General features: G+C 51.6%; 1 protein-coding gene across 1 annotated transcript; it reads left to right on the forward strand.

Moving 5' to 3' along the window:
- Nucleotides 1–1549: 1549 nt before the first annotated feature.
- On the forward strand, nt 1550–10188 carry LOC123482752 (neurofilament medium polypeptide-like). The gene is made up of 3 exons (XM_045211475.1): nt 1550–2578; nt 9022–9146; nt 9672–10188. The coding sequence occupies exons 1-3, from the start codon at nt 1550–1552 to the stop codon at nt 10186–10188; spliced, it is 1671 nt and encodes a 556-aa protein (XP_045067410.1).
- The last annotated feature ends 484 nt before the right edge of the window (nt 10189–10672 follow it).

Consider the following 10672-nt stretch of genomic DNA (forward strand, 5'->3'; position numbering starts at 1 on the left):
AAGAAGGATTTTTAAGCTTTGAGACAATTGAGACATGGATTGTGTATGTGTGCCATTCAGAGGGTGAATGGGCAAGACAAAACATTTAAGTGCCTTTGAAAGGGGTATGGTAGTTCGTATCAGGCGCACCAGTTTGAGTTTGTCAAGAACTGCAACGCTGTTGTTTTTTTCACGCTCAACAGTTTCCCTTGTGTATCAAGAATGGTCCACCACCCAAAGGACATCCAGCCATCTTGACGCAACTGTGGGAAACATTGGAGTCAACATGGGCCAGCATCCCTGTGGAACGCTTTCGACACCTTGTATAGTCGATACCCCGACGAATTGAGTGCAACTCAATATTAGGAAGGTGTTCCTAATGTTTTGTACAGTCAGTGCATATACTGAGTGACTTTCACCTGGTCTAAAAGCACTTTATCTACACCTTTTTGGTATAGGGGTTATGGCAGTTAGGGGCTACAAGTTAAATATTACAATGCCCCCGAAATTATAAACATGTTGCCTATGAAATGTGTTAAAATATGTGAATCACTGAGTATCCTATTCTAACATACATCTATCAAGTGACATGGAGTTAATTTAGTGCTTATTTTTGTGATGATACACAATTTTACAATAAAAAAATATGTTTGCTGAAACATTGCTTTGTTTTCTATTTAATACTCTCTCCATAGAGGTTTTCATGTCTGATCAAGAGTGTAAATATCATATTCTGATATCATATTCATATGATTCATTCAAATACATCATTGATTTCTGTGAGCAACCTACCGTATACTGCTTGTAGTGGGGTGTGAATGAAGGCTGTAACACTGGAACACATCCAGGCCATTTGCTTGTTTTCTGGCTTTTCAGCCAAGCAGACCCATGCATTTTCCTCATGTAGACATTAGTAAAAAGGTGCAAGATTACAGGGCAACTCCACCCCTTTTCAAGCTCATTTTCACAGGTTTGGTGCTGGAGATGATGAATGTGAGGTTGAAAAGTGGCTGGAATGCCCTTTAAAAGTGCTGCTTGACTGAGAAATGGGAGTAGTTATGTCTAGGCTTAGGGTCATTCTTAATTACTATTTTACACTTGCATTACAGTCTCTTGTATACAGTAATATACAGTTCTATTACAAGGCAAGCATATTCAGCCAAACCAGAATTTGCAGCCCCTTTCGATAATATCAAGAAAATCATCAAAACAAGGAAAGCCCCTTGGATAAAACAATAGTCTGAACACCGGACAATTTATTGAAAACATATGACTTATAATTTTGAGCTGACATTGTTGACTGCCGAAGTTTCAAAGTGAAATGATCTCCTATGCGTAACTGCTGTCTGCGACAAAACAATGAGGGAGAGAGAGAGAAAGATGGAGAGAGAGACAGGGAGGACAGGTTAAGACGCGCGCGTTGGCAGACAGTCAAGCCAACAGCTGATTCTATACATTTTTAGCACTATGGACAGTTCTATTCTGCAGCCCGAGCAGACTGAGGGGGTATAAAGGTAGGAGCCGCGCTGCTTAGCCTGCACACCAACACGGCTGAGTCTACTGAGACAATATGAGCCACAGAATGGAGTATCCTTCGGGTTCTCCGCATAGGGGAGCTCAATCTGAGTATTCCCGCTATCAACCCAAACTGACTGGATCCCCCTCTGCGTCCAGGACCGTTGGCTTTGAGTCGACTACCGCATTTATGAACAGAGGATATGCGACGACGCTGAAGAACGAATTCGGATCCGTTCCGAGATCATCGGAGAGCTTTTTTGATTTCTCAAACCAATTTACCGGGGTGTTGACGAAAATGAATGAGAAAGAACTGCTCCATGGGCTGAACGACCGTTTCGCCGGATTCATAGAGAAGGTGCGTCATTTGGAGCATCAAAATGAATTGCTCGAGAGGGAAATCGAGGAAATCAAACAGAAGGCACAGTCCCCTGCGTCTCTCGCCCAGGAGCACGAGCCGGAGCTTAGGGATCTGAGGAAACGAGTTAATGACATTACCCTTCAGAAGCGTCAGATCGAGATAGAGCATCAGAACCTGGAGGAAGATTTCCTCACCTTGAGAGACAAGTACGAGCAGGAGGCGCGTGACCGCTCGGACGCAGAGAACGGCATCCTTGTGCTGAAAAAGGACGCCAACGATGCATACCTCGCCAAACTTCAGTTGGACAAGAAAGCGCAGTCTCTAGTGGACGAGATCCACTTCCTGAAGAAGAACCATGAGGACGAGGTATCGGAGATGGTGGCCAAGATCCAAGAGGCTCAGGTAACGGTCAAGGCGCACGACTTTGGCAAACCCGAAATCACTGCGGCTCTCCGGGACATCCGTGCACAGTTAGAAGGTCACGCTGCCTCCGACATTCAGCAGGCGGAGGAGGGCTTCCGTGTCCAGTTCGCAAAGTTAACCAAAGCGGCAGAGAGCAACAGAGAGGCGCTGAAGGCGACCCAGCAGGAGATCCAGGAGAATAGAAGGTGCCTGCAGGGAAAAAATATTGAACTGGACTGCGGGAAAGGAACGAGAGAGGCCCTGGAAAAACAACTACACGAGCTGGAAGAGCGTCACTATGTGGAAATGATTCATTACCAGGTAGGCTGTGGTTTATTTTGTACCTCTAATCATTGTAAATAAACATACGCATTTTTATGATTCATATTTGTAATCAGGCCTATGTTGTGGGTGTCGGCCACAAATATAGGCCCCATGTGAACTATACCATTATTGGAATATAATTTCCTCATATAGGCCTATAGGGGTAGAACATTATTCCCCCCCCACCCTAAATTTCTCCCTGTTGTCATACCAACCAAAGTGTCATGAGCACTCTCTCTCCCTGGTAGCAACATTAATTGCATTCAATTATCTTCCACTCTGCTCACCTCCCTCTCTCTACTCAGCCTAACTAGCTCCACCTGCCCTGCTCTGCTCTTGTTACCTGGCCAGCTGCACTGCATTTCCCACTCACCATCCTCACCTTGCCTCACTCTGTTCTAATTACTCTGCCAGCTGAACTGCATTTCCCCACTACCTCTCCCAGTATATCAAGCCCTGGTTTTCAGCCAAGCCCTGTCAGATCGTCTTCAAACCCGGACCAGTAACCTGCCTGTCTGCGCTCTGACTCCTGTTTGTGATACCGATCCTTTCTTGACTGCCTCCTTGTTCTACTGCCCCGTCTATCCCAACCTGCCTTCTGGACCTCGACTACTCTCCGATCTTCAGCCCCTCCGGTAACTCGTTTCTGCCTTCTGTCTCTCACCACGATATTTGCCCAGCCCTGATCTGTACTTCTGCCTGCCATTCATATTGCTGTTGTGTGTGTGTGTTCCCCCAGGTCTCCGACCACCAGATGAGCGTGCCCAGACGTTTCACCACCCTCAGCCCGATACGCCGCTCCATCACTGGGGAACACACACACTAAGCACTTGGACTGGACACCCCCGGACATTTGGTGACCCCCGGAGCACAGGTACCCACAGGAGGACCCTGAAAGACCCCTGACACCCCTGGGACTCCTCTTCCCGCCTGTAACCTTGAATAAAGAACTCTGAATTTGAACTTGCGCTCTTGGGTCCTCTTCTGTTCGTGACAGAACGATCTGACCATCATGGACCCAGCGCACTCCCTGACCACGATGGAGGAGGAGCCAGAGAGGACTGCCCTACAGCGACTGGAACGCTCTGAGGGAGACATAAATCGGATGGCTGGCGACATCGCTTCCCTTCTCCAGCTATTCAACCAGCAGCAACAACAGTTCCAACTGCAGCAACAACAGCTAGCCCAAGCCCTGCAACTACTCTCAAGCCCGGCTACTCCACCTGCACCCCCCCTGGTCCTTTTGTTCCTGTACCACCGATACTCCTTCATCCCTCCGCTGGAGGTCCCAATGCTGCAGGTCCGGCAGTGCTGCCACCAGATCCCCACGCTCCTGAACCAAGGATTGGGAACCCGGAACGTTTTGATGGCAACCAGAAGCAAGTAAGACCATTCTTGAGCAGCTGCCGAATCCAGTTTGCACTACAGCCCAGGACTTTCTCAACAGAGGGAGCCAAGGTGGGGTATGTCATCACACATCTCACCGGTCGAGCTCGGTTGTGGGGAACGGCGGAATTCGACCGGCAAACCCCAGCCTGTGCCTCCTTCAGTGCCTTTGAGGAGGAGATGTTAAAGGTCTTTGACCTAGGCTCGCCAACAGCCGAAGCGTCACAAGCTCTGCTCACCATCCGTCAGGGCAATCGGACAGTGGCAGACTTCTCCATTGACTTTCGTACCCTGGCCAGTCAAAGCTCGTTTAACCCAGAGGCACTGGTGCAAGCCTTCCTCCATAGCCTGGCGGACTATATCAAGGGACGAGCTTGTTTCCCATGACCCGCCCCTCAACGCTTGATGCCGCCATTGACCTTGCCGTTCGCATTGACCGCCGTATACAGACCCGGAGGAGGGAGAAGGGCCGTCTCAGTCAACCTGCCATCCGTACTCGGGTCGATACCGCTTCTGTCCAGCCCCTGCCTGTCAAGTCCCATAGCCAACTCAATCAGCCTGAGCCCATGGAGATTGGCCGTGCCTCTCTGACTCCCGAGGAGCGTCGGCGCCGTCTAAGCTCCAACCTTTGCCTCTACTGTGGTGGCGAGAATCACCGTGTCGCTACTTGTCCGGCAAAAGCCGCAGCTCACCAGGTGTAGGGGGAGATCCGGGGTGAGCTCAACAAGCCTTCAGTCTCCCTCCATCCGAAAGACCCTGCTTCATCTCCGCCTTCAGCTTTCTGACAAGACTCATACATTGGCCGCCCTTGTGGATTCCGGAGCCGAAGCAAACATCATGGACCCTGAGCTTGCACAGCAACTGGGCGTGAACCATCATCAACTGACACAACCCATTCCTGCACGAGCCCTGGATGGGCATCATCTTGGCACTGTCACTCAGATCTCCGCCCCTGTGACAATCCTGCTGTCAGGAAACCACCAGGAGTCCATCCAGTTTCACCTCCTACACTCACCTGGCCAACCACTCATTCTTGGATACCCGTGGCTCCGTCAGCACAACCCCCACATCGACTGGGAGACAGGAACAGTCCGTGAGTGGGGAAGGAGTTGTCACCAGACCTGTTTAAGGGGGGCCACCCTGCCCGTTCACCGGGAAGGATCTAGCGCTACCTCCGACATATCCAATGTTCCGGCCTGTTACCACAGCCTGAAAGAGGTGTTCAACAAATCCAAGGCGACATCTCTACCCCCACACAGACCCTATGACTGCGCGATTGATCTCCTGCCTGGCACAGCACCTCCCAAGGGTCGTCTGTATTCACTGTCAGCCCCGGAAAGAAAGGCCATGGAGGACTACATTAATGACTCTCTTGCCTCCGGGATAATTAGACCGTCGTCTTCCTCTCGCAGGAGCGGGATTCTTCTTTGTCGGCAAGAAGGACGGTTCTCTTCGTCCATGCATAGATTACCGGGGTCTGAACGACATCACGGTTAAGAATCGCTACCCACTGCCCTTACTTTCGTCTGCCTTCGAACTGCTGCAGGGAGCCACTGTATTCACTAAGCTGGACCTTCGCAATGCCTACCATCTGGTGCGGATGAGGGAGGGAGACGAATGGAAGACAGCGTTCAACACACCAACCGGCCACTATGAATATCTCGTCATGCCCTTCGGCCTCACCAATGCCCCAGCAGTTTTTCAAGCCCTAGTGAATGATATCCTCAGGGACATGCTAAATACGTTCGTATTTGTGTACCTTGACGATATTTTAATATTCTCAAAGACTCTGTCAGAACACACGCACCACGTCCGGTTGGTCCTGCGCCGCCTGCTGGAGAACTCTCTTTTCGTGAAGGCAGAGAAGTGCGAGTTCCATGCCAAGACCGTTTCATTCCTGGGGTATGTGGTGACCGAGGGCAGCATTCAGATGGATCTCACGAAGGTGTCGGCTGTCACTTCCTGGCCAGTTCCTGAGTCTCGGAAGAAGTTGCAACAGTTCCTGGGCTTTGCCAACTTTTATAGGAGATTCATCAGAAACTATAGCACAGTGGCTGCACCCCCTCACGGCGCTAACCAGCACTAAACAACCGTACCAATGGACATCAGCTGCTGATAAGGCCTTCAATATCCTCAAGACATGTTTCACTTCTGCTCCCATCCTCCAGATGCCAGATGCAGCAAGGCAGTTTGTGGTGGAGGTAGATGCTTCGGACGTGGGAGTGGGTGCAGTGCTTTCTCAAAGAGCAGCTGAGGATGGCAAGATGCACCCCTGTGCCTTCTACTCCCGTCGGCTAACCCCTGCCGAATGCAACTACGACATTGGGAACCGCGAGCTGTTGGCTGTCAAGCTCGCCCTTGAAGAATGGCGGCACTGGTTAGAGGGGTCAAAGGAACCATTCGTAGTGTGGACAGACCACAAGAACCTGGAGTATATCCAAACAGCCAGGAGGCTGAACTCCCGTCAACAGCGGTGGTCTCTGTTCTTTACGCGCTTCAATTTCACGCTCTCCTACCGCCCGGGATCTCGCAACATCAAACCTGATGCTCTTTCCCGGATGTTTCAGAAGGACGAGACCACCGCCATGACAGCTCCCATTCTTCCCAGCCACTTGGTCGTAGCGGCCCTCACCTGGGAGATCGAGAAGCAGGTCATGGAGGCTCTTCGGGACCAGCCAGGTCCAAGCACCAGCGCCCCCAACCGTCTGTTTGTTCCAGCAAATCTCAGGTCACCTGTGATTCAGTGGGGGCACGAATCCCGTCTGGCCTGTCATCCCGGCATCACTCGCACCCTTCATCTGGTCCGCCAGCGGTTCTGGTGGCGGGGGATGAGACGGGATGTCCGAGAATTCATCCGAGCTTGTCCCACTTGTAACCGAAACAAGACTCCCAACCAGCCTCCTGCTGGGTTGCTGCAACCCCTACTCATACCCAAGAGGCCCTGGTCCCACGTTTCACTGGACTTTGTTACGGGCCTTCCGCCCTCTGACGGACACACAGTCATCCTTACCATTGTTGACCGCTTTAGTAAGATGACCCACTTCGTGCCCCTTCCCAAACTACCCTCTGCTAAAGAGACCTCCCAGGTGGTCCTGGAACATGTGTTTCGTATCCATGGCCTACCCCAGGATATAGTGTCAGACCGGGGCCCGCAATTCTCAGCAACCTTTTGGAAGGAGTTCTGTCATCTCCTTGGGGCCACCGCCAGCCTATCGTCTGGATTCCACCCGCAGTCAAACGGCCAGACTGAACGCATGAACCAGGAGCTGGAGAAGGCACTGAGGTGTGTGGCTTCCCAAAATCCCCGGGCCTGGGCTCAACACCTGCTCTGGGTGGAATATGCCCATAATTCACTCACCAGTTCCTCCACCGGGCTCTCCCCCTTTCAGTGTGTCTACGGGTATCAACCTCCACTGTTTGCCAGCCAGGAGGCGGATGCCACCTGTCCGTCTGCTCTTGCGTATGCCCGCCGCTGCCGCCGCACTTGGGCCCAGGCTCGCACTGTGCTCCTGAAGTCTGGAACCAGCTACGCCGTCGGTGCCAACCGACGGAGGACCCCAGCACCTACTTACCGGGTTGGTCAGAAGGTCTGGCTGTCTGCCCGGGATCTGCCGCTGCGGGTTGTATCACGAAAGCTGGCCCCTCGCTTCATTGGTCCTTTTCCTGTGCAGAAAGTCATCAGTCCAACGGCGGTCCGACTTCAGTTGCCCGCTTCCATGCGGGTCCACCCCACCTTCCACGTCTCCAAGGTCAAGCCGGTCCATGAAAGTCCCCTGGTCCCTGCAGCTCCGGCGCCACCTCCTCCGCGCCTCGTAGATGGCGGTCCTGTCTTCACCGTCCCGGCGGCTGCTCCGCTCTAGGCGAAGGGGTAGGGGTCTCCAGTACCTCGTTGATTGGGAGGGATATGGTCCAGAGGAGAGGACCTGGATCCCGGCCAGGAGGATAGTGGACCGGACCCTTATCACTGACTTCCACCGACTACATCCTGATCAGCCTGCAATCCGTAGGGGGCCGTCCAAGAGGGGTTCCTAGCCGTCCGGCCCGCCCTGCTCCTGTCTCAGTGCCTGTCCTGTCTCCCGACCGTGACCCTCCAGCTCCTTCTGAGGATGAGGAGATTCACTCGGACCGCTCGGAGGAGTTCTGACCCGCCGCCTGCTCCCCTCCACCCTCCCGGCATGATGTTGTTCTTGGGACTTCTGGGGCCGTCCCTTGGAGGGGGGGTCCTGTCATGAGCACTCTCTCTCCCTGGTAGCAACATTAATTGCATTCAATTATCTTCCACTCTGCTCACCTCCCTCTCTCTACTCAGCCTAACTAGCTCCACCTGCCCTGCTCTGCTCTTGTTACCTGGCCAGCTGCACTGCATTTCCCACTCACCATCCTCACCTTGCCTCACTCTGTTCTAATTACTCTGCCAGCTGAACTGCATTTCCCCACTACCTCTCCCAGTATATCAAGCCCTGGTTTTCAGCCAAGCCCTGTCAGATCGTCTTCAAACCCGGACCAGTAACCTGCCTGTCTGCGCTCTGACTCCTGTTTGTGATACCGATCCTTTCTTGACTGCCTCCTTGTTCTACTGCCCCGTCTATCCCAACCTGCCTTCTGGACCTCGACTACTCTCCGATCTTCAGCCCCTCCGGTAACTCGTTTCTGCCTTCTGTCTCTCACCACGATATTTGCCCAGCCCTGATCTGTACTTCTGCCTGCCATTCATATTGCTGTTGTGTGTGTGTGTTCCCCCAGGTCTCCGACCACCAGATGAGCGTGCCCAGACGTTTCACCACCCTCAGCCCGATACGCCGCTCCATCACTGGGGAACACACACACTAAGCACTTGGACTGGACACCCCCGGACATTTGGTGACCCCCGGAGCACAGGTACCCACAGGAGGACCCTGAAAGACCCCTGACACCCCTGGGACTCCTCTTCCCGCCTGTAACCTTGAATAAAGAACTCTGAATTTGAACTTGCGCTCTTGGGTCCTCTTCTGTTCGTGACACAAAGTGGCTGGTGGACACTATTATTGACTCTTTGTGTGTGCTTTTCTGTCCAGGACACTATCAGGCAGCTGGAGAATGAGCTGACCAATGCTAAACTAGACATGTCTGGCTACCTGAGAGAGTTCCAGGACCTGCTGAATGTCAAAATGGCTTTGGATGTGGAGATTCTCTCTTACAGGTAAGAGACATCAACTCCATCTCTCCCATATATAATATCATTGACTGAGGAAAATACCATATATTTTATAGTGTGTTCCTGGATCTTTTTCTGAGGATAACCAAGGGGTGTGCATTTTATTCTAGCCCAGCACTAACACATCTGATTAAACTTAGAGCTGGGTTAGAGCAAAACTGTGCAAAAGTGTCATAGTGTTAGTGAGGGATTACTACAAAACACAGTAAATAGTGAACAATGAAGAAAGACCAATCAAATTAAACAGTAGACATTTTATTGAAATAGTTTGATTTCATATTTAACCTCAAATGACCACAGACCATATCACAACACAGAATGACACTTTAATCATAATATGGATATTCAGACATATCCACACACATTGGTAGCGTCGCAAGCCGCCTGATCTGGCGAGCTCACATGGATGTGCACCGCGGTAATCAGTCTGGTATTTACGAGGCTAACACATTGGGACATATCCATATTATAGTCATGACGGTAATAACAGGTCTTTCTGTCTCCCTATAGGAAACTCCTGGAGGGTGAGGAGTCCCGTCTGTACACCATCTCTGACACCCACATCTCCATGCCCTGCATCTACAACCAGCCCCCCGTCTACACCCTGCCTTGCCTGGCCCGGCAGGGAGGTCCCACACGCAGATCTGTGCCCCAGTACAAGTTTGTAGAGGAGATCATAACTGAGACCACCAGAGAGGTGGAGATGTCCGAGATCGAGGAGACAGGCTCCGAGGAGACAGGCTCCGAGGAGACAGGCTCCGAGGAGACGGTCGGGGGACAGGGAGAGGAGCTGAGACAGAAGCAGGGAGAAGAGCGTGACAAAGCTGATAGGAGGAGTGGGGAAGAGGAGGATGAAGAGAAAGAGAAAGATGGAAGTAAAGTGGATCTTGAAGTGGACGCCCCAGAGGAAAAGGGTGAACAGGAGGAAGAGTCTAAGAGACAGCAGATGGAAACATCAGCAGAGGTAGCGATGAATGGAGATGGAGTTAACCCTAGCGAGGGGAGAAGATGGAGAGGAAGGAGATGACGAAAGAGAGGTGGAAAAAGGGGGATGAGCCAGATGAAGTAAAAAGACAGAGGACATTGACAGAGGTGAAAAAACACCAAGTGAAGTCAAATCAGCTGAGGCCACCCGTAAGGGAGAGAAGGAAAAACTGGACACAACCGAGGAGCTAGACACCAAGAAAAAGGAGACATTCGAAAAGATGACGCCCCAAAACATGACGAGTCCAAACCAGAGGTTCCCATGAACGGTGACAGCTCAACAGAACCCAAAACAGGAAGTTCAATAAAGGGTGAACCACAGGTCCCCATGGAGGACATCTCCAAAGAATCCAAAAAGGTGTCAGAGGAGAGAAAAAAAGGAAGTCATTTAAAAGAGAAAAAAGAGATAGATCTGAAAGAGGAGAGTGCCTCAACAGAGCAACAGCAGGATAGCCCAAAAGAAAGTTCCATCAAAGAGAGAAAAAAGGTAGATCTGACAGAGCAGAGTGCCCCAACACTGGAGCAGA

The sequence above is a fragment of the Coregonus clupeaformis genome, chromosome 37 (genome assembly GCF_020615455.1).
Source record: "Coregonus clupeaformis isolate EN_2021a chromosome 37, ASM2061545v1, whole genome shotgun sequence".
Lineage (NCBI taxonomy): Eukaryota > Metazoa > Chordata > Actinopteri > Salmoniformes > Salmonidae > Coregonus > Coregonus clupeaformis.

Bases quoted from the DNA above. Each gene is read 5' to 3' on its own strand.
- LOC123482752 (XM_045211475.1), top strand. From the start codon at position 1,550: ATGAGCCACAGAATGGAGTATCCTTCGGGTTCTCCGCATAGGGGAGCT. The intron at 2,579-9,021 runs GTAGGCTGTGGT...TTTTCTGTCCAG, and splicing joins TGGAAATGATTCATTACCAG to GACACTATCAGGCAGCTGGA. The intron at 9,147-9,671 runs GTAAGAGACATC...GTCTCCCTATAG, and splicing joins GTGGAGATTCTCTCTTACAG to GAAACTCCTGGAGGGTGAGG.